General features: G+C 39.3%; 1 protein-coding gene across 1 annotated transcript in view; it reads right to left on the reverse strand.

Moving 5' to 3' along the window:
- PLXNA4 (plexin A4) overlaps window positions 1-23875 on the reverse strand; it is a 1025959-nt gene that overhangs the window by 158673 nt on the left and 843411 nt on the right. The window contains exons 15-18 of the mRNA XM_073559904.1: window positions 11549-11685; window positions 10246-10413; window positions 7160-7253; window positions 2245-2484 (exon numbers count right to left, since the gene is read on the reverse strand). Of these exons, the coding sequence (XP_073416005.1) occupies window positions 2245-2484; window positions 7160-7253; window positions 10246-10413; window positions 11549-11685 (639 nt within the window). The remainder of the gene's footprint in view (window positions 1-2244; window positions 2485-7159; window positions 7254-10245; window positions 10414-11548; window positions 11686-23875) is intronic.

Raw genomic sequence — 23875 nt, forward strand, 5'->3', positions numbered from 1 at the left:
AGTCTCCTTACCTTGACAAGCCACAGCTGGCATGTCACTCTCCGCAAGGAGAAACCTTACTTCTTAGACCCTAGTCCAGAGCCTCTCACCTTGCCAAATCAGATCTCATACTTTGCACTGACGAGAGCCAACAGCTCGAAACACCGTGTCTGCAAATTGAGATTCTGATTTGGCTTGTATCCTAAGTCATACTACAAGACTCGTTAAAGGGTTGATTGTGACTTGTAGGATTGCTACTACCAATAGGTGGCGCTGTAGAGTAAAAGTCCTCTTTCTTTCTGAAGAGGCAATTTGCATATTATTTTCCCAGAGGAGCATTGCACGGCGAATAAGTCTCCTTACCTTGACAAGCCACAGCTGGCATGTCACTCTCCGCAAGGAGAAACCTTACTTCTTAGACCCTAGCAAACAATAGTTTTTCATTGTATACATTGGATGAATCCATAGTAAAATATAGAGCATTGATGATCAAGTTGGTCAACACAGAATACATGAGCACATTTACCAACAAAATAACACATATTATAAAAAGGGGTACAACTTTCAATCTTTATGCAGACGTAGCAGGACTATCTGGCTTATTTGATGAGTTATGTCCATAGGACTATAGGTCGCAATATACACAAAAAAGTTGTTCCAAGACAAATCTGTCTCTGCTTCATCTCTCTTCCATTGTCATCCAAGGTATACTTATATTAAAACCTTCCCGAAGAGGCCAATTTCCATTTTTGCATTTTCATTTTTTTCCTCCTGTGCTTTCTAGTGGCATAACTTTTTTTTATTTCTCTGTACACATGGATGTATAAGGGATTGTATTTTGTAGGACGAGTTGGACTTTGGAATGACTTCATTCATTTTACCACATAATGTACTGGAAAACGGTAAAAAAAATTCCAAGTGCTGTAAAATTGTGAAAAAAAGGAAATTCTGCCATTGTTTTTTTAGAAATTACTTTTGCAGCGCACATTTTGTGGTAAAAATTACTTTGCAGTATGATACTGTTGATCAGTACAGCTACGGCAATACTAAATATTATTTGAGTGTTTAAAAAAGTCGGAAGTTTTTTAAAAAAATATTTGGATTGTAGCGCCATTTTATGAAACCCATAACGTTTTCATTTTTTTGGTTGATGGAGCTGTGTGATGGTTTATTTTTTGCCAGGCGAGACATCATTTTTATTTATTCCATTTTGGGATACATATGATATTTTGAACACTTGTTATAGCATTTTTTAAGGTACTGCAGAGCCCAAAAAACATAATTTTGGCATACCACATGTATTCTTTTTGTTTTTTTTTAGTTTTTATTTTCTTTACTTTTAATGGGGGAAAAGGAAGGTGATTTGACCTTTTTTCATCTTTTTTAAAACTTTAAATTTTCACTGTATTTGTTAGTTCATTTAGGTGATGTGAACCTGTGATCATCTGATTGCTATATACAGCAAAGTTGCAACAGACCCCGACTGTCAGAGCAACCACATCACGGGTGCGCCAATGGGTTTTTTGAATGACACGCCCCTGTGCTGGCACGTTGTTAACCCCTTTCCAATGTTGGGCATAATAGTATGCCCATGTCGGAATCCCTCCCTTTGATAAGGGCTCCGGTGATGAGCCCACATCATTCCAGGCACATGTCAGCTTTTTTGAACAGCTGACATGTGGCTCTAATAGCCATGGGTGGAATCGAGAGCCACCCGTGGCTGTTAGCCTGTTAAATGCCACTGTCAATCTCTGACAGTGACATTTAACTTGCGCTTCCGGTAAGCATTCCAAAATCCCATCCAATGGTGACCTGGTCACGTGATCGCTGGTCACTGATGGGTTTGCATGGCAACCAGAGGTCTCCAGCATACCCCTATGGTTGTCATAGCTGGATTGCTATGAGCGCCACCCGCTGATCAGCACTCATAGCAGTAAGCATTTCTGCTAGATACTGAGTTGATCAGACAACTGCAGCTTCTAATCTCCCATGGAGAGTGTTGAAGCATGCAAAAAGTAAAAAAAAGGTTCTTAAAAATGTTAAAAAATAAAAAATATAAAAGTTCAAATCACCCCCTTTGCCCTATTCAAAATAAAACAATAAAAAAAAAATCAAACAAAAGGGTTGTGCCTGGTATTTGCACATGCATCCAAGGTGAGTGCACTTCGATATGGCTTTTTTGTCAGCCCTCACTATATCAACTTTATTTAAAATTTCTGTACCATGGAGCATCCTTCTTTTTTATTCTCTTTATAAGTTCATTACCTTTAATATTATGGGACTTCCTGGCTTTAGTTCCAAAATCCCAGAAGGATTGAAGGACTCAAACACTGGATCTGGGTAATACGTGAAATTGGTTTTGTTGAGGACAAGTAATGCCTGCACATTGTCCATGATGAAGCCAAACTCCTCTGGCCGCTCGGTGACATCGGGTTGATTGTTAGAATTTACAGCTACAGCTGGAGCTTGGCAGGTCATCTCTGTAGAGTTCAGCACTGTACAGTTCTGCACAATGATAATGAAGAAATGTCAATAATGCTTTATGCTGTCAAGTTACTATATAACACAAGCATACAGATTTGATGTTACTTAATAATTAGCATTTACATAGCAATTTCAACTGTTATCACAATGTTCTAGTTTTTGCTGTCCGGTACATTTAGTCTAATACCTCAGTATAGTTAATCTTTCTTTATAGTGGTAATACAATACAATTCATTCTGCCCAAAAAGCGACCAGAGATTAACAAGTTACTCTTTAAATCAGAGCCATTGTGAGCTTTGAGGAAAAGACCCAGAAGCAGAACTGCTTGAACACTACATGACTACATTAATAGGACAGCTTTGCCACTGGGCAGGTGACTATAGAATATATTTTTTTAGCTACATCATAATCATATTTAACCCAATATTACATAACAGATCACCTTATATTATCTAAATAATGACAGAACATGCTTTGGAATCCCAGTGATTTAGATTTATTTCTTACATGTATTACAATAGATACATATGGGTCATCTTATAACCAATATTATCTCAGTGGTTTGATATGCATTGCTCGATACCATTGATAAATCATGAGATTTAACCATTTAACCTTGCTTTGCATAACCGGTCTAGAATAAAAGTCAAAACTTAATGAAAAGATTGGACTTTGGAGTATATGACCAGTGCACAGAGTGCAGTAGCTGTTCCTGCTGAATGGCAACATCACAGGAGGTCTACAACCTGAACCTTATGACCCTTCAATTGTTAATATAACAATCTTTTTAGACACTGTTTAGAATCGTCATTAGATTAATATATGTATGTAATAGCTATTAAGTTGCATATGGAATAACTTATGATTTCAACACGGTTTAGCATTGCTATTTAGGCCAATGCATGAAACTGTTATTTAGGCAACAGCCATTACATAGGTTATAATAAGATACTGCATGGGTATTCTCATTCTATATGGCCAATGGAAAGTCGGCAGTGCCTGATAGTACACATATATGGCTACACAAGATCTACTTTTAAAACTTTTTGAACAGATTGATGTAGTTATAGATATGGACAGTGCAATTAGGGATTCGCATTTTAGACAAAAGTACATCTCCGAAAAATTAAATTCAGGTTTTTTTTCCAATCACATTGCCATAGTTGTATAAAATCTATCTTGCATTCTGCTATTACAAGTGTATTTGTGAAGGAATGGCTCTTTGTACAGATCGCTCCATGGTACTGTAATAGGATGTCACTGGTGTAAAAAGTTCATGATACTTTTTACCCTAAATACTCCACTTTCAATTATATGTGGTATAATTAAAAAGTGGATGTGTTTAGGACCCTGAACAGCTTGATCACCAAGAATTGAGACATATAGTGCATGAAAGTCACCAATGCTCTGCTTACTCAAAAACAGTTTCAAGCTTCCTCTGGCATTAATAGCAGCTCAAAAACTGTTTGGTGGGAGTTTTATGTCATGGCTCACCATCTGCCTTACTTCCCCAAGTACAATGCAAATGGTTTAATGGGGATGACTTCATGCCTTACTTCCAAGAGAACGCAAATCTCAATCTTTAACTTACCAAGACATTTTGGGCACATGTATGCTTACAAATTCTGAAGGAAAAGTTTGAAGAAGGCTTTTTTTCAGAATACTTTTCCCCAGGGCACAAAGCCAGGTCCATTAAAGCATGGTTATGGTTAGGTGGGTTTGTTGTGGAATAACTTGACTTGACACACATAGTCCTGACCTCAAGCACATCAAAACCTTTGCGGTGAATGAGAACTAAGATTGTGAGTCAAGCCTTCTCATCTGATATCAGTGTCTGACCTCACAACTGCTCTTCTGGAATCTGACTGGGCAAAAAATTCCCACAAGCGCACTGCAAAAGAATGTAGAAAGCCTTCCCAGAAGAGTGGAAGTTGTTATAACTTCAAAGGGTGGACAAACGCTATATTGATGCCTATGGATTTAGAGTGTGATGTCATAAAAGTCTTGTAGATGAAATGTATAGGTGTTTCATTACTTTTGCCACATAGTGGAACTAGCCTGATTGCAGACAGTTCATTAAATAACTGTTCTGTAGTATGGTTTTGGTATACTTAAATTGTCACACATAGTAGAAGTCTGATTAAAATAGAATTGGCCATATTTCTTGCTATAAGAATCGCTGCATTTATACATTGTATTGATGAGGGACCAGCTGCCAGTCTGATAAAAATAAATTACTTATTATTACTGTTGACATATATCAAATAATTGCTTTGAAACAAAATCACACCGGCACTAGGAGAATACAATGCTACTTCTTCATTAGGCCCTGCCGGTATTTGTTTTGGAGGTTGCATGGTTGGCTAATATCAGTCAATAATGGCTTCTAAAAACTTTATATACGGTAATTGTACGACTTCATGTGGGCCTAGACTACAAATTATAGTACGTGGAGTATATTAATTCAAAAACATTTCATATTTAATTTACCGGTCACTTAGTTTTTATGTTTTTATAGTGCTTACCTGTTTTTTTTTTATGTTTTGAAGAACCAATGTTAAGATATAAAGATTACTGGAATACAAATAACTATAAAACGTACAATAGCTTGGCCAACATAAGGGCCTGTCACACTAAGCGATATCGCTAGCAATATCGCTATAACGTCACTAGTTTTTGTGACGTTATAGCGATATCGCTAGCGATATCGCTATGTCTGATACTTACCTCCAACCGCTCCCCCGTGGTTATCGCTGATCACGCGAGAATGTCCTGGGCCGTTTCTCGCCATCAACTTCCTGCTGAGGCTTCCTGCTGTGACGACGAGCGACGCGTGGACGCGGGCGGGAGGACGTCAGGATCGCCTCGGCTGACAGGTAAGTAGTGACCCCCGACCCCTGTGATGTCGCTGGTGAGATCTGCCTGTGTGGCAGCTCACTAGCGACCACTTAGCGATGTACCACCGATCCTGACTGCGTCATATATCGCTGGTCGAGATCGCTGGTACATCGCTAAGTGTGACAGTACCCATAGAGTTAACTATTCAAGAGGCTGCTGCCTTGAACTCACTACATAGGAATTCATATGAGATTCTTCAGAAATCCTCACCTTAAATCTTTAATCACTTGTATATATGTATTTGTACAACACTTGGAGGAAAGATGAGGCATTATCATAGAGCTGGAATCAATCCAGCACAAATCACTCTGACCATAAAGTCATTTAGCTCACATGTCAAGAGAGTGATAAGCCAGATGTGACATACAAAGCATCCTAATGGCCTTCATTACTGTGACTTTAATCCTATGTGAGGGATTGAGAATGAGCAATGTCACATCTGTACGCTCTGTGAAGGCAGCTATGGCGAAAGCTTATGCAGCTTCATTGCTAGTTATTATTTAACTATGCATTATTCTTTAAATTGTGCCAGTCAATATTTTAAAGGGAATGTGAAAGAAATCAACATGTTAAAAATACAGTAAATAAATGGCAAATAGTTTACTTTAAATATATGATTACAGAAAGCACTATGAGTTATATTAATCAATAATGATATATTTTTAGACAATGCAAACTTAGACTAAACACTCTTAAAATGCATATAGTGGTCTATACCTGGTGTATTTTTAGACTGTGAAGTCTAAGTTTACCCTACTTATTATTTAGCTTATTTTGTGCAAAAAATTTGCACCACAATTTTGGTGCAATTTTTGGCACAAGGAGTCACAGTCACAAATTAGACCATGCTCATTTCCACTAAGGCTAGTCCCTGATCTGAGAGAATGGGGTTGATTAAGCACATCACACTCTGATCAAACTCTGATCACAGTTTGATCAGATTGTGATCATTGTCTGATCTGATTTTCCCAGATAAGGAGAAGATGAAGAAGAAATTTTAGAATTTTTTTTTTCATATTCTCCATGCTGTCAGTCCATGGATATCAATCTGCATTCAGATGTCCTCCAACTACAGTCTGATATTTTCCATTAACTCATTGACTTGCTTGGCCGAGTGAAATCCAAATTTCGAATTTATCTTGGTCAAGCTGCAATTTTTTTTTACTGCAACGGCTCTGTCCAAGGTAAAAAGAATAACTTGGGGATGAGTGCTATCCATCACAACAACATAAAACATTGGACCAATTCTTAAGGTCATCTGCACGAGCTCTAAAACACATCATTTTTCAGTGAGGCTATCTCCAGACACAGAAACATCTACATTACATAATAAACATAGTGCATGTCACAATCTGATTAAACTCTGATCAGAATTTGATCAGAGTGTGATTTGCATAATCAACCCAATTATCTCGGATGAGAGACTACAGTACATGCTTGTGTGACCCTAGCCTAAGTAGAACTGACATGGTCTAACGTGTGAGTGTGACTCCCTGGGCCAAAAATTTCACCAAAATTGTGGTGCAAATTTTTAGGACAAAAAAAACGGAAATAATAATTTAGGTAAACTTAGACTTCCCTGTCTTAAAATACACCAGGCAAAGATCACTACAAGCATGTCATGAAAGAGGGTTCTTTTTTTTGCAAACTGCAGCTAAACAGGGAAATCCCTTTTTTAGTATATTGTATGGGGAAAAATGCTACTGGCAAGTGACATAAAAAACACACTAGAAAACTGTAAAAAAAAAATGAAGATACATATGCATAGTAAACAACACACATTGTATAAATTACTTACGTTGATGTGCTCTTTTCCATTAAACTTGGCTCTTATTTGGGGATTTCTTATAATGTCCAGATTAGTGCCCCAGACTGATATAGGAGTGTTCCCACTAGAAAATACATTAGAGATATAGATTTTACTATAAAATCTTTATAGGATGGGAAACAGCATGCTACATAACATGCAATGATATAAAACCCATGTTGGTAACATGGAATGCCTATAAAATGTGATATTATGATTAATTAGAATACGAGGATTAGTGGCCGAGGTGTATCATATATTCATGGAGCGCTACAGATGTCCAATCAGTCCAATCCTGTGGTGCATCCGCGCGCTAGCTTCTGTTCTGGCTAATAATAGAAGGCCAGCAGTAGGATCATATATTAGACTGTGATTTTCTCAGCAGGGAATAGCATGTAAAGAACAGTGAACGCTTTCATTCCAATATTTGAAAATTGTGAGTAGCAAGAGGGGATAGAGAAATTTGCATTTTGACTCTCGGCATCTACTATTGTAAAATACTGTAGTGATTTACTATAAAAAGAAAAAAGCAATAAAATATATAGAATATGTTGAGTGTCTATAGAGGATGTCTAGGTTTAGACTACACTCATACCTGCGTTTCAGGCTCTGTTTGGAGTTTTTATTGCTGATTCAGGCTTATTTGAGAAATATAGCGCCTCATAGAGCGTAATAGAATGACATATATTACAGATCATACAGCACTTTATGGCTTCTCTTATTAATGAATGGCACAATCTTAGTGTGAACATACTGTAGCATTTCATTTTTTTTCTTTTCAGAAACAGCATCACCTCTGGTGATGTTTGGTATTGCAGCTTTTCCTCATTTAATTCAATGTAACTAATCTGCAATATAAAGTAAGTGAAGCACTGGAAGAAATGAAACCATTTTTATCATCTTAGACAACCTCTTTAGAGAAAATGTGTCACCAGGTCTTTGCTACCTCATCTGAGGGCAGCATATAGTAGGGAAAGAGACCCTGATTCAAGCGATATATCACTTACTTTACTGGGTTCAGCAGTTGTGATTTAATAAGCCCCGACCACTGATTGACAGCTTTTTGTGTATAATGTATATTGACAGTAAGCTGCTAATTAGTGGTGGCAGTGTGGTTGGACTAGGAGGCATGAGTGCAGCTAGTCTGGTAGTGATAATCTCCTGATAAGTTATTCCTTCCAAAATTTCTTCCATAACTTCCAGGCTTATAAATTCAACCAATATTCCAACATTAGTCAAGACCATGGTGTGTAGATTTGTGCAGGGAGGCCCAAACTTTATGCCATAATTGCACCACTAGTAACTAATTTCCATAAATCAGCTGTATTTATGGCATAAAATACTCACTAAAACTGGGATTACTGGCCTAACTAAATGCAGAATGTCTACCATCTTTCTCCCCGGATCGTAGAAATGGATGTTTTCCAGGAAAGAAGGCTTGGAGCGGGGTTGCACTGGAGGTTAATTGAGATTTGAGTTAGGGATAAATTCAGTCAATTAATTCAATTCACGGGATTTACAGCATATATTACCCCTGAGGTCTGTCTCTGGTGTGACCATTATCAGCGGCATTGAATCCCATATGTGCAGTCAGTGCATTCGTTTGCTCTTTTGTTACATATGAATTTAACACGTGCATGGCTTATATTAAAGACTGATGTAAAATACATAGCTGTTATTGTACAATAATAAGCCAGCAATGGTTTTCTTTCCCACACTGAAGCACACTGTCTAGTCTTTAACTGACTAATGCTCAGGCTTTATTCTGCATTTTCTGTCCTGCTTCTTGTACTAAGGCATGCCGGCTCTCCATCTGGCAAACCGTCCTATAGCCTCTAAATACAAGGATGTAAACACATTGCTGGATATTCTTTCTGTATGATGCACTAATTGGAAGGATTTGTAGAGATGTCGGTTGTTTTACCCAAGTCACATATTCCTCAGCTTAGATCTTGGGTTTGGCATGCAATGCTAAATATTTCTTTTAGCGTGTTTGACTTTGTAAAGGAAAGAAGTGGCAGGTACAAAGCAAAAGGCTGTTTGACACATCATAGAGTTTTCATAATATAATCTGTTCTCATACTTTGCTTCCTACAGCTTCAAAGGCTTCTATATTTAGAGCTTATGTTATATTATTAGTCATTAAGGTAAGCCAATACATGCTACACTATAACACTATATGACAATGTAATGCTCCTAAAGTGTTTGTGGTTGATAATACTTCGGTTTTTTTTTAAAGAGAATTAAGGATGAGAGAATCAGTGGTTGTTTGGGTTTATCGGGTTCGAGCAAACTTTAGTGCAAACTTCGGTTCGTGTACCAGAACTCTACCTGAGATTGAAACCGAATCCCATAGACATTAATGGGGACGTGAACTTTGGTGCTGTAAATGGAGTCCTTCTCTACCTCTCTCTCTCCCAAACTCTAATATGGACTTGCAGAAAAATTTCGTATTCGGGGTTCAGCACAGGACCCTAGGTGTCCGGTACAAATCCTGAACTTTACAGTTCGAGTTCTCTCATCTCTAGAAAGAATGGTTATCATTTGTATAGTTGTGAATTTGTAGATGGAGCAGAGCTAACGAGCCTCATACACATTACATAGATGTCGGTCAATAGCTATATGTCTGGGGTCCCCCACTCATGGAAGCATTCATATAGGCTGAGCGCTCCTGTGTTCTATATGACGGAGATGTTGCAAGATTCCTCTGGCAGTGACTTGTTTTGGGAGAGAACAAATACATTGACCATACAGTAGGTAGTCCAGCAGATGATGATGGGGGAGAAAATTTGGCTTGTCGGAGGGAGGCCCTATACACATTAGACTGTTTCCCGATCTTGTCATTATCTGGAAGTTCAGTCAATTTTAGACTAATGTGTAAAGGGGCAACTACGGTTAATGTCAAACAATCATTTATCACATCTCATCATTATATGACCTGTTATCTGCTTGGTTTACTCCTATATATCATTTATGGTTTTCTATAGGACCTCCATAATTGGATATAATAAGCGCTGCTTCGTGTGCTTTTTGTCTTGCCTAGGACCCCTTATAGTTTACTAAAACTGCTACTGTACCTGAAAATACTCCACTCTGGTTCGACCTTCACAATTCGAGGATCTTCCACATACTCAAACTGCAATTCCTGATGGATCTTGGCCCTGTCTATCTGAACAGTCACTTCTACTTTCTGCAAACCTTTTAGAGAAGCTGTGGTGTTACAGAAGATTTCGGACTGTGTTCTCCTGTCAGACCAAAAATTAAAAAATTAAAAATTAATTTATCAAACAGAGTATGATAAATTCAAGAAAAGTATCAACAAATATCTGCAGTATGAAGTGAACATTAAACTACAACAATATGATATAGATTATTGGAGTTGTATTACAATGATATTATTTTGTCATTGTTAGGACCTTTCAAATATACTGTAATTCTCATTTAAACTTCATATAAATATTAATGGGACTGGACTTTTTTCATTACAAAAATTAAAATCTGAGATCTTTTTCTTACAATATCTAAGAACTCTTGCACGTGTGTAGCTCTGAATTCATACATCAGAGGGAAAGTCAATGAATTTAGATCATATAATGCTGGTAGTGAGAAGAACGTATCTAATGATGGTCCAACAATTCTAAGATGGCAATTGAAAAGGCACATGATGGTTAGGGTTCACTATCTCCCTCCAAATAAAGCATTTTCAGTATGGCATGTCTACAAATATAAGTATAAGTCATATTGCATCATCCTAGAGTTTAAACTTAAGTGCAAGAAAATATATCTTTGTACCTAGTCAGTAGGTAGAAAAATATTAAAATTTGCTGATAGGCTCCTTATCTGTAATTTCTATTACATAATATATTCTCATGAAAAATTTGAAAAATATGTTTATTTAAGAAATTTGGATATTTAGGGCTAGCACATTTCTGCCCAAATTCATCAAAATGATTATGTAAAATGCTTTCAAAGGTTGCACAAAAAAGTGTAACTTTTGGTGTTTCTTTTTTTCGGCAAGCTCCATCAAAATGGATGGAGCTGGGGTAGGACTGAGGTGTGACAGGGCCTGGTGATGCTCGCTTGGCAAATTCATGTTGAGCTGCAGTATGTCTTAAGCCACAAATCCGACTGGACGCAAATGTGCATGACACTTTTCAGGTACAGCATAAGCCTCTTAATGAATCAGACATATCTGACTCCAGCATGCTTCCTCAACTCAACAATGCTCCCTGAACAACATCAGTCTTGATGAATCAAGGACTTCATTTTTAACTATCACTTTTAACACCACAATACACAATAGAACTAATGGCAAAACCCAAAGTCGAAAATGTGATTTTTCTTTCAATAAATGACCAGTATAATAAAAAGTTAACATACCGATCAAAAATACATGGTTGCTCCCCAAACATCACTTTCACACTGCTCCCTGCGTTCAAGTTGGTTCCAGTGATTGTCACTTGCGTCCCTCCTGAGACAGGTCCTTGCAAAGGCTCCAATTTAGACAATGCCAAATTCTAAAAACCAAAAATGATGTCATGTAAGTGCAGATAGAACGCAAAGTTTTTGTGTTTTTCATGCATCTGCATAATTTAAAGTAATTCCTATGATGTATCGGAGAACAGAACTTCATGTTGCTGCAGTACAGTATTTCACAAAATTGGTTAACCATTGCCCCAAAGTTGTCCTAGTAATAACCCAAACAGATATCTTCTAAAACTCAAATCCGCTTGCAGCTTAGTGTAACACTGTTGTGGATTTAACCTTGCCACTACCAGCAAAACTATAAGCCCGAAGGGATTCATTTTTGTATTTATAACACAGTAACATATGATTACTATCTGATACTGAAGATCACAATGATACAAAAATAAACCATAAAAACGTCTGTTTCAGAAATGAAAATGCAGAGTGTACACTTAGATTAGCATTTTAATGGAAAAACTCCTTAGGACCGCAGGAGAGGAGAACATCTGCATTCAAGTGATGAGTTAGGCAGAAGTGACGGGAAATTCGAAAACAATGGAGTAAGTTACGATATGAAAGCTGAACTCGGTGCTCCGTGACTTTGTGAGTTACACCGATCTGATCTGGGAAATATCAGCTCAACTATAAATGTAAGCGCCAGCTTTAGTGCCTGTATGTACTTTATTAGTGGACACCAGGACTGTTTCTACAATATGAAGGTCAGGTTACATAACCCGATATGTAGTTTTATGGTTTTCTATTCTTTAGCGTGGAGGACTATAATTTAATTCACTTTTTTCTGTTTGATTGAGGATGTTTGGAACTTTGCTTTTCAGTTTACTAGCTGAGGAGCCCGGCGTTTCCCAGGCATAGTAACTAACTATGGTTATAACAAATTATAATGATTATATCTATATATATAAAGCTGAGTGTATAGCCCCGCCTACTCCGCATACCCACATTCACTATAAAATGCCACATCATCCTGTCAGCCAGAGCTACCGGACTACTACCCCTAATATCCCACATCGTCCCATCAACCAGAGCCACAGGACTACTACCACTATATCCTACATCAGCCAGAGCCACCGGACTACTACCACTAATATCCCACATCATCCCATCAGAGCCACCAAACTACTATGCCTAATATCCCACATCATCCCATCAAAGCCACCGGACTACTACCCCTAATATCCCACATCATTCTGTCAGCCAGAGCCACCGGACAACTACCACTAATATCCCACATCATCCCGTCAGAGCCACCGGACTACTACCCCTAATATCCCACATCATCCCGTCAACCTGGGGTCAGAACCAGAGCGCTGAGTGGAACGGTCCTAACTTCCATACTGCGGATCCCTTTAAGAGAGGCCTGGCATCAGAACCAGAGCACTGATTGGATTTACCCTGACTTCCATACCAATGATCCCTTTAATAGAAGCCTTGGATGATAATCAGAGCGCTGAAGGATTTACCCTAACTTCCATACCAGAGATCCCATTAAGAGAGACCTGGGGTCAGTACCAAAGTGCTGAGTGGATTTGCACTCACTTCCATACCGGGGATCCCTTTAACAGGGGCCTGGGGTCAGAATCAGAGCACAGAGTGGATTTGCCCTCACTTCCATACCGGGGATCCCTTTAAGAGAGACTGTGGTCAAAACCAGAGGGATGAGTGGAATTGCCCTAATTTCCATACCAGGGATCCCTTTAAGAGAGCCTGGGATCAGAACCAGAGCACTGAGTAGATTTGCCCTGACTTGCATACCAATGATCCCTTTAATAGAATACTGGGGTCAGAATCAGAGCGCTGAGTGATTTGCCCTAACTTCCATACAGGAGATCTCTTTAAGAGAGCCTGGGGTTAGTACCAGAGCATTTGAAGGCAAACATTACTCAAAAAGCAGAACAATACAAGCACTTACTCCACTGGGTACAAACATTGCATATACTACATACAGCCAGATGGTAAGTGCTTGTTATTGGTTGAACATTGAATTGGAAGGTAGAAGGGTTAGATACAAAGAAATATAAATTATTCAAGCATATGTTTATGAATATTTAAGGGACTATTTGGATTATGACCAGAGAGGGAGATATCAAGGATAATTGTTTAATCCATGCAAACAAGAGAATACCTCCGAGAGTGATAATATGGAATCACAGGGAATATTTATTTTCAAATGTCAACTGTTAAAAGTAGACATGTCACTGTCCACACTGACCAAAATCAGATCTTTAATACACATCACTACATAGTAACCCATCTCAACAATGTAAAGTAGAGATGAGTGACTTTGCCTTTTTTAGGGTCGAGTCGGGTTTCATGAAACACGACTTTCGCAAAAGTCGGGTTGAACGAAATCGGCCGACTATAGGGAAAAGTCGGAGGCTGACTGAAACACGAAACCCAATGCAAGTCAATGGGGAAGCAAAGTTGGCAGGGAGTGGAGGACAGTAAACACACCTACAGTGCCCATTTCAATGCCAAAAACATCAATTCTTATTACTGAAGCTTGTCAACCTTAATTTACTTCATAATAATAGTTACACATTGAAAACTGGGGGCTATTTGGCTAAAGTTGTGGGGGGTAGGGCTGGCTCAAGGTTTTTGTGTGCCCTGGGCCAAAGAGTGTCAGTGCGCCCCTTTAACACATACCACAACTCATGATGCTCCAACACGGCACAGAAATATAGGTATAGTACAATGACAAATACTTCACTGCTTACATGACATGACTGATCTATTGTAAATTGTACAATAGCTCAAAAAAAGGACAGTATATTACTCCATACAGTATGGCCACCACATTGTGCGCCATACAGAATAATGAGCCCCATATATTTCTCCATACAGAATAATTGGTCACATATAATGTTCCATACAGTATATGATGAGCTCCACATAACGCTACAGTATATGATGGTCCCCATGGATGATGCTCCAGTGTGTTAAGGCCCAAATAATGCTCCATATATAATGGGCTCCATTTCTAATGCTCCAGTGTATAATGTGCCCCATAGATGCTGCTCCAGTGTCTGATCTGCCCCATTTAGAATACTCCAGTATATGATGGGCCCCATGGATGATGCGCCAGTGTATGATGGACCCTAATAATGCTCCATATATAATGGGCTCCATTTCTAATGCTCCAGTGTATAATGGGCCCCGTAAATGCTGCTACTGCGTCTGATGTCCCCCATTTGAAATGCTCCAGTATATGATGGCCTCATGGATGATGCTCCAGTGTCTTATGGGCCCTAATAATGCTCCATATATAATGGGCACCATTTCTAATGCTCCAGTGTATAATGTGCCCCATAGATGCTGCTCCAGTGTCTGATCTGCCCCATTTAGAATGCTCCAGTATATGATGGGCCCCATGGATGATGCTCCAGTGTCTTATGGGCCCAAATAATGCTCCATATATAATGGGCTCCATTTCTAATGCTCCAGTGTATAATGTGCCCCATAAATGCTGCTCCAGTGTCTGATGTCCCCCATTTGGAATGCTCCAGTATATGATGGGCCTCATGGATGATGCTCCAATGTGTGATGAGCCATAATAATGGTCCATATATAATGGGCTCCATTTCTAATGCTCTAGTGTATAATGGGCCCTGTAAATGCTGCTCCAGTGTCTGATGTCCCCCATTTGGAATGCTCCAGTATATGATGGGCCTCATGGATGATGCTCCAGTGTATGATGGGCCCTAATAATGCTCCATATATAATGGGCTCCATTTCTAATGCTCCAGTGTATAAAGGGCCCCGTAAATGCTGCTCCAGTGTCTGATGTCCCCCCCATTTGGAATGCTCCAGTATATGATGGGCCTCATGGATGATGCTCCATTGTATGATGGGTCCTAATAATGCTCCATATATAAAGGGCACCATTTTTAATGTTCCAGTGTATAATGGGACACATAAATGCTGCTCCAGTGTCTGATGTCCCCCATTTGGAATGCTCTAGTATATGATGGGCCTCATGGATGATGCTCCAGTGTATGATGGGCCCTAATAATGCTCCATATATAATGGACTCGATTTCGAATGCTCCAGTGTATAATGGGCCCCATAAATGCTGCTCCAGTGTCTGATGTCCCCCATTTAGAATGCTCCAGTATATGATGGGCCTCATGGATGATGCTCCAGTGTATGATGGGCCCTAATAATGCTCCATATATAATGGGCTCCATTTCTAATGCTCCAGTGTATAATGTGCCCCATAGATGCTGCTCCAGTGTCCGATCTGCCCCATTTAGAATGCTCCAGTATATGATGGGCCGCATGGATGATGCTCCAGTGTCTTATGGGCCCAAATAATGAACCATATATAATGGGCTCCATTTCTAATGCTCGAGTGTATAATGTGCCCCATAGATGCTGCTCCAGTGTCTGATCTGTCCCATTTAGAATGCTTCAGTATATGATGGGCCCCATTTTTAATGAACCCAGGCATGGTATGTGGAAAATGCTCCATGGAGTAATCTGAAGTGTGGGCTGCCGCATCCTTAACTTTTGGTGGGGGTGAAGGACACAAGGAAAGGTGTTTTCCTGACCAGAACCCTGCACTGACTACTCCGTGCTTGCAGGTTTCGAACGTTCAGAAGAGGAGGCAATAGTGCTGGTGGCTGTTTCGGCAATGTTCCTGATGCTCCAGCTTTAAAAGCGGTTTTCCTACTCCAAGAAAAGGCAACCTTACAGGCCTTCTTGGGTCAGACAATGACGCAGGCTCAACACCTCCTGCCTTAGCTGCTCTTGTGCTTTTGCCAGAACCAGCCAATGCACCACCACCATCAGTACCAGCCGTGCCCCCCTACCCACGTCCGTGGCCTCTTCCACCATACTTCCTCATGTTTGGGAAAATGTACCAAAAATACCAGCAGAGAGATGGTACTGTATGAGGAGCATCCAGCTGTGTAAGGTGTATTAAAAAAATTAAATCTACTGTACGTATATATTTTGTTAGTCACAGACGCTCTCCAAGTAAGTATTTGACCGTAATCCAACAAGCAGATATACGATACTGTATCAGAAGTGTACAGCTGTATACATTTTTTGTGTAGCTAACAATCTCCGTATATGTATTTACGGAGTGTCACACACACACGCTGACTATCTATAGATGTGACTGTAATGCGAACAGCAGATATGCAATACTGTTTGAGAATCGGACAGCTCAATACGGGGTATGGAGAAATGGAAATGTCCGTATATATATTTACAGAGTGTCACACACACACGCTGACACAGTATAGATGTGACTGTAATGCGAACAGCAGATATACAATACTGTTTGAGAATCGGACAGCTCAATATGGTGTATGGAGAAATGGAAATGTCTGTATATGTATTTATGGAGTGTCACACACACACACTGACTCTGTATAGATGTGACTGTAATGCGAACAGCAGATATACAATACTGTTTGAGAATCGGACAGCTCAATTTGGTGTATGGAGAAATGGAAATGTCCGTATATGTATATAGGGAGTATCACACACACACGCTGACTCTGTATAGATGTGACTGTAATGCGAACAGCAGATATATAATACTGTTTGAGAATCGGACAGCTCAATATGGTGTATGGAGAAATGGAAATGTCCGTATATGTATATAGGGAGTATCACACACACACGCTGACTCTGTATAGATGTGACTGTAATGAGAACAGCAGATATACAATACTGTTTGAGAATCAGACAGCTCAATATGGTGTATGGAGAAATGGAAATGTCCGTATATGTATATAGGGAGTATCACACACACACGCTGACTCTGTATAGATGTGACTGTAATGAGAACAGCAGATATACAATACTGTTTGAGAATCAGACAGCTCAATATGGTGTATGGAGAAATGGAAATGTCCGTATATGTATATAGGGAGTATCACACACACACGCTGACTCTGTATAGATGTGACCGTAATGCGAACAGCAGATATACAATACTGTTTGAGAATCGGACAGCTCAATATGGTGTATGGAGAAATGGAAATGTCTGTATATGTATTTATGGAGTGTCACACACACACACTGACTCTGTATAGATGTGACTGTAATGCGAACAGCAGATATACAATACTGTTTGAGAATCGGACAGCTCAATTTGGTGTATGGAGAAATGGAAATGTCCGTATATGTATATAGGGAGTATCACACACACACGCTGACTCTGTATAGATGTGACTGTAATGCGAACAGCAGATATATAATACTGTTTGAGAATCGGACAGCTCAATATGGTGTATGGAGAAATGGAAATGTCCGTATATGTATATAGGGAGTATCACACACACACGCTGACTCTGTATAGATGTGACTGTAATGAGAACAGCAGATATACAATACTGTTTGAGAATCAGACAGCTCAATATGGTGTATGGAGAAATGGAAATGTCCGTATATGTATATAGGGAGTATCACACACACACGCTGACTCTGTATAGATGTGACTGTAATGAGAACAGCAGATATACAATACTGTTTGAGAATCAGACAGCTCAATATGGTGTATGGAGAAATGGAAATGTCCGTATATTTATTTATGGAGTGTCACAAACACACGCTGACTCTGTATAGATGTGACCGTAATGCGAACGGCAGATATACAATACTGTTTGAGAATCGGACAGCTCTATATGGTGTATGGAGAAATGGAAATGTCTGTATATGTATTTATGGAGTGTCACACACACACACTGACTCTGTATAGATGTGACTGTAATGCGAACAGCAGATATACAATACTGTTTGAGAATCGGACAGCTCAATTTGGTGTATGGAGAAATGGAAATGTCCGTATATGTATATAGGGAGTATCACACACACACGCTGACTCTGTATAGATGTGACTGTAATGCGAACAGCAGATATATAATACTGTTTGAGAATCGGACAGCTCAATATGGTGTATGGAGAAATGGAAATGTCCGTATATGTATATAGGGAGTATCACACACACACGCTGACTCTGTATAGATGTGACTGTAATGAGAACAGCAGATATACAATACTGTTTGAGAATCAGACAGCTCAATATGGTGTATGGAGAAATGGAAATGTCCGTATATGTATATAGGGAGTATCACACACACACGCTGACTCTGTATAGATGTGACTGTAATGAGAACAGCAGATATACAATACTGTTTGAGAATCAGACAGCTCAATATGGTGTATGGAGAAATGGAAATGTCCGTATATGTATATAGGGAGTATCACACACACACGCTGACTCTGTATAGATGTGACCGTAATGCGAACAGCAGATATACAATACTGTTTGAGAATCGGACAGCTCAATATGGTGTATGGAGAAATGGAAATGTCTGTATATGTATTTATGGAGTGTCACACACACACACTGACTCTGTATAGATGTGACTGTAATGCGAACAGCAGATATACAATACTGTTTGAGAATCGGACAGCTCTATATGGTGTATGGAGAAATGGAAATGTCTGTATATGTATTTATGGAGTGTCACACACACACACTGACTCTGTATAGATGTGACTGTAATGCGAACAGCAGATATACAATACTGTTTGAGAATCGGACAGCTCAATTTGGTGTATGGAGAAATGGAAATGTCCGTATATGTATATAGGGAGTATCACACACACACGCTGACTCTGTATAGATGTGACTGTAATGCGAACAGCAGATATATAATACTGTTTGAGAATCGGACAGCTCAATATGGTGTATGGAGAAATGGAAATGTCCGTATATGTATATAGGGAGTATCACACACACACGCTGACTCTGTATAGATGTGACTGTAATGAGAACAGCAGATATACAATACTGTTTGAGAATCAGACAGCTCAATATGGTGTATGGAGAAATGGAAATGTCCGTATATGTATATAGGGAGTATCACACACACACGCTGACTCTGTATAGATGTGACTGTAATGAGAACAGCAGATATACAATACTGTTTGAGAATCAGACAGCTCAATATGGTGTATGGAGAAATGGAAATGTCCGTATATTTATTTATGGAGTGTCACAAACACACGCTGACTCTGTATAGATGTGACCGTAATGCGAACGGCAGATATACAATACTGTTTGAGAATCGGACAGCTCTATATGGTGTATGGAGAAATGGAAATGTCTGTATATGTATTTATGGAGTGTCACACACACACACTGACTCTGTATAGATGTGACTGTAATGCGAACAGCAGATATACAATACTGTTTGAGAATCGGACAGCTCAATATGGTGTATGGAGAAATGGAAATGTCTGTATATGTATTTATGGAGTGTCACACACACACACTGACTCTGTATAGATGTGACTGTAATGCGAACAGCAGATATACAATACTGTTTGAGAATCGGACAGCTCAATTTGGTGTATGGAGAAATGGAAATGTCCGTATATGTATATAGGGAGTATCACACACACAAGCTGACTCTGTATAGATGTGACTGTAATGCGAACAGCAGATATATAATACTGTTTGAGAATCGGACAGCTCAATATGGTGTATGGAGAAATGGAAATGTCCGTATATGTATATAGGGAGTATCACACACACACGCTGACTCTGTATAGATGTGACTGTAATGAGAACAGCAGATATACAATACTGTTTGAGAATCAGACAGCTCAATATGGTGTATGGAGAAATGGAAATGTCCGTATATGTATATAGGGAGTATCACACACACACGCTGACTCTGTATAGATGTGACTGTAATGAGAACAGCAGATATACAATACTGTTTGAGAATCAGACAGCTCAATATGGTGTATGGAGAAATGGAAATGTCCGTATATTTATTTATGGAGTGTCACAAACACACGCTGACTCTGTATAGATGTGACCGTAATGCGAACGGCAGATATACAATACTGTTTGAGAATCGGACAGCTCTATATGGTGTTATGGTGTCTGTATGGAAAATTGTAAATCTCCGTCTATTTTTATATGGAGAGACACACGCTGTCTCTGTATAGTTTTGACTGTATCAAACAGCAGATATACGAAACTGTTTGAAAAGCGGACATCTCTATACAGTGTAGGTCTGGAAAAATGGAAAATCTCCTCAGTTTGTTTTTCCAGCCAGTACACGGTAGTGTGTGAGGAGCGTACACCGCTATATGGTGTGTGAAAAAATGAATGCTTGGTAACTGACCAGAACAAAATAATAAGAGTTGGAGTGCTTTGAAAAAAGCAGTTTGAACAGCAGTGTGCACACAACAATGCAGCTATCAGGTAGCCTTAAAAGGCAGCCTAATCACCACCAGCGCTGCTGCACACAACAAAAATCCTCCCCTTTCACTGCACACTAACTGTGCAGTGAAAAGCGCTATCAGCAGAAGCTATTTTTTTTTCTTCCCTGCCTAACGCTCTCCCTATTCAGAATCAGCAGAAGCACCTCTCCCTATTCTAAGATCGGCAGAAGTAAGATGGCGGTCGGCAGTCACGGCCTTTTATAGCCACTGTGACGCCACACAAAGCCAGCCAATCACTTCAATGCCCTTCTCTAAGATGGTGGTGGCCGCTGCCCATGTCATCGCGTTGCCCACAGTGTGCATCCTCCATCATTGGCTGAGAAAAGGCACTGGAAGCATTATTTGAAATGCGTCTTTGGCGCGCGTCAGCGACCTCATGGCCGACCTCATGCTATGGTCGGGTTTCGATCGGCGAAACCCGACTTTAGCTAAAGTCGGTGACTTTTGAATTTGACCGACCCGTTTCGCTCAACTCTAATGCAAAAAAGAAGGCTTGCTGCTCCTGATCAACAACCAAACTTTTCCACATTGAAAGATTTGTAAAATTATGAAAGTCACAAGACCAATGGGCAAGTTAGTAATATGCAAATTATGAAGAAAATAAAAACAAATGTAATGCTGAGCTGTTAGTGTACCTGGAATGAAGACTGGAGGCATCTGGCCGCCATAAATTATGTTACACCACACTATAATCCCAGGAGTAGGACTGGTGTGATGGTCCCTCATGAAAGCCTCCTCGTGACGTTGCACACATGGTCTCCAGGTGGAGATCAAAGACTAGCATAAAGCAATGGTGGCTGGTATGAATGTCTTTTGTTTTCAGTGTTGAGTCCAGCTTTTGTCTTTAACTCAATAATAACTGAAGAGTGATCTGGAGACTACGTGGGCGATTCTGTGAAGAGGCCTTCACAAAGAAATGTCACAATGGTCCTACTCACTGGTTTATGGATTGGTGTGGCCTAATGTATGTAAGTAGGAGCACTTTATTCTTTATTCTGAGTACACTAACATCTCAGGATTATATTGATTAGGTCCCAAAACCAGAATACAGTCATTTCCCCCAAAGTGTTCCAAGATACATTTTTCAACATTAAAATGCCAAGCCACATGTTGCTCGTGCCACTGTGAGCTCTGCTGAAAACAGTCCATGTGGTCCAAATTTTGCTACCATTGCCTGCAACATCACTCAACTTGTCTCCCATCGAGCACATCGAGTACATCAATGGTTTACAATTGCAAACATTGACATCTGAAGTGTATCTTGATGATCTTAATATTCAAGTGCATTCATTGTGTTAGAACGTGGCTCAGACAACCATTAATATTAACCTTACTGATCATATGTTTATAGATCCTGTGATTTCCATATTTCCAGGATTTTTTATATTGGTATTGCAATTTCAATTTTGAGGAGTGTATAACAAAGTGTAATATCAACTTTTTGTTGGATCACCAGTGCAATCCAGAGGATTGGATGTTGGAGGGGAAATGTATTCTTTGTAGCCATGAATCCGGGTTCACTCCCTGGCAGGAAATATGGGTTCGGTCGATGCTTTTGAGTAGACCATTGTAATATGTGCTTACTGTTTAAAGTTCTCACTTAGTGCTCCTACCTAATATTCACAAATACAAAGACTATTGGCGCATAAGGATCAAATTCTACATTTCTTTCACATCCAATATAGATAGCTACAGGTATGTTTAAGGTACTAGTAATGCAAAAGCTACAATTATAGTGTAACGCTAGTGGTGAGCCATGTATGTACTAACATAAGTGTAATTGCCTCAACTTTTTATTCTTTGTGTATCACGATGTCCAGTATAAGCTTGTGTTAACACTAACTCCAGTTGAACAATTGAACAGATTAACTTCAGACCACTGTGTTTTAAGAATGGAAAGGGAATGATACAAGATTGCAAGTCCTTCTAAATTTATGAGGAGCGCCATGGCCGGTGGCAATCACACAGCAAACTTGCATTGTGTTCCAAAGTCATTGCTTGATGTCACATGCTAGTAAGGATAAGGACACAGATTGAAAATGATCCTACACATTCCAGAAAACACATTTTCCTTTCTCAGGGTTACTAATGTTCGGTATTCTATTTATGAAAATAATGGATGTGGTTATTCAAACCTCTTGGTGCCAGTGTGTCCAAATCAAAATTGCATCGGCTCTCAATGTATGACATTTGATATAATCCCCACCTCTCCAATGGGTTTTAATAACCATTAAATGTCAATACCTGGACACAATTCTAATATTAGTGTTGTGATCAGATATTGGCATTTAATGGCCATGAAAACCCACTAGAGAGGTGGAAATTAAATCAATCAAAGTCACAAATTGAGAGGTGATGGATTTCCGAATTTGGTACACTGGCACCAAGAGGTTTGAATAAAGAGATAGAGCTGTTTGCTTTCTAAAAGGTATTTTTATTGTATATATAGAGGTCCAGATTATAAAGCAATCATATCCAATATAAAGGGTCCGCATAAGAGCCAGCAGTCTTCCATAGAAAATGTGAATGCTTTATTGGATCATGTTAAAAACATAGATGGCTGAGAATCAATCACAGACTATAATCTATGGTAAGTTTAATGGCAAGAGAAGAAAAGCACCATACTCAGGTCCACCTTACGCATACCCAGTATCACTATAAATCAGAGACCATATACAAATCATTAAGATGCCAGAAGAGCGAAAATATGTTTTCCAAAATGCGTTGGATCTTTTTTCTCTTTCTGTTTTCGAGCAACAACATGACATCATAGAATGCTATACCTACAACTGGATTTTGGAAAACAATACAAGTTTGCTGAGTGCGTGCCTCACGCCGGGGCATTCGTCATAATTTCAGAAGGGTTTGTCATCTTGCACCATTCCTTTCTATTCTTAGAACACAGTGGTCTGAAGTTAAAATCTTCAAGAGTTCAACTGCAGTCACTGTTAACACAAGCTCATG

Source organism: Dendrobates tinctorius, unplaced genomic scaffold (assembly GCF_039654945.1).
Source record: "Dendrobates tinctorius isolate UK_male_01 unplaced genomic scaffold, ASM3965494v1 ptg000281l, whole genome shotgun sequence".
NCBI lineage: Eukaryota > Metazoa > Chordata > Amphibia > Anura > Dendrobatidae > Dendrobates > Dendrobates tinctorius.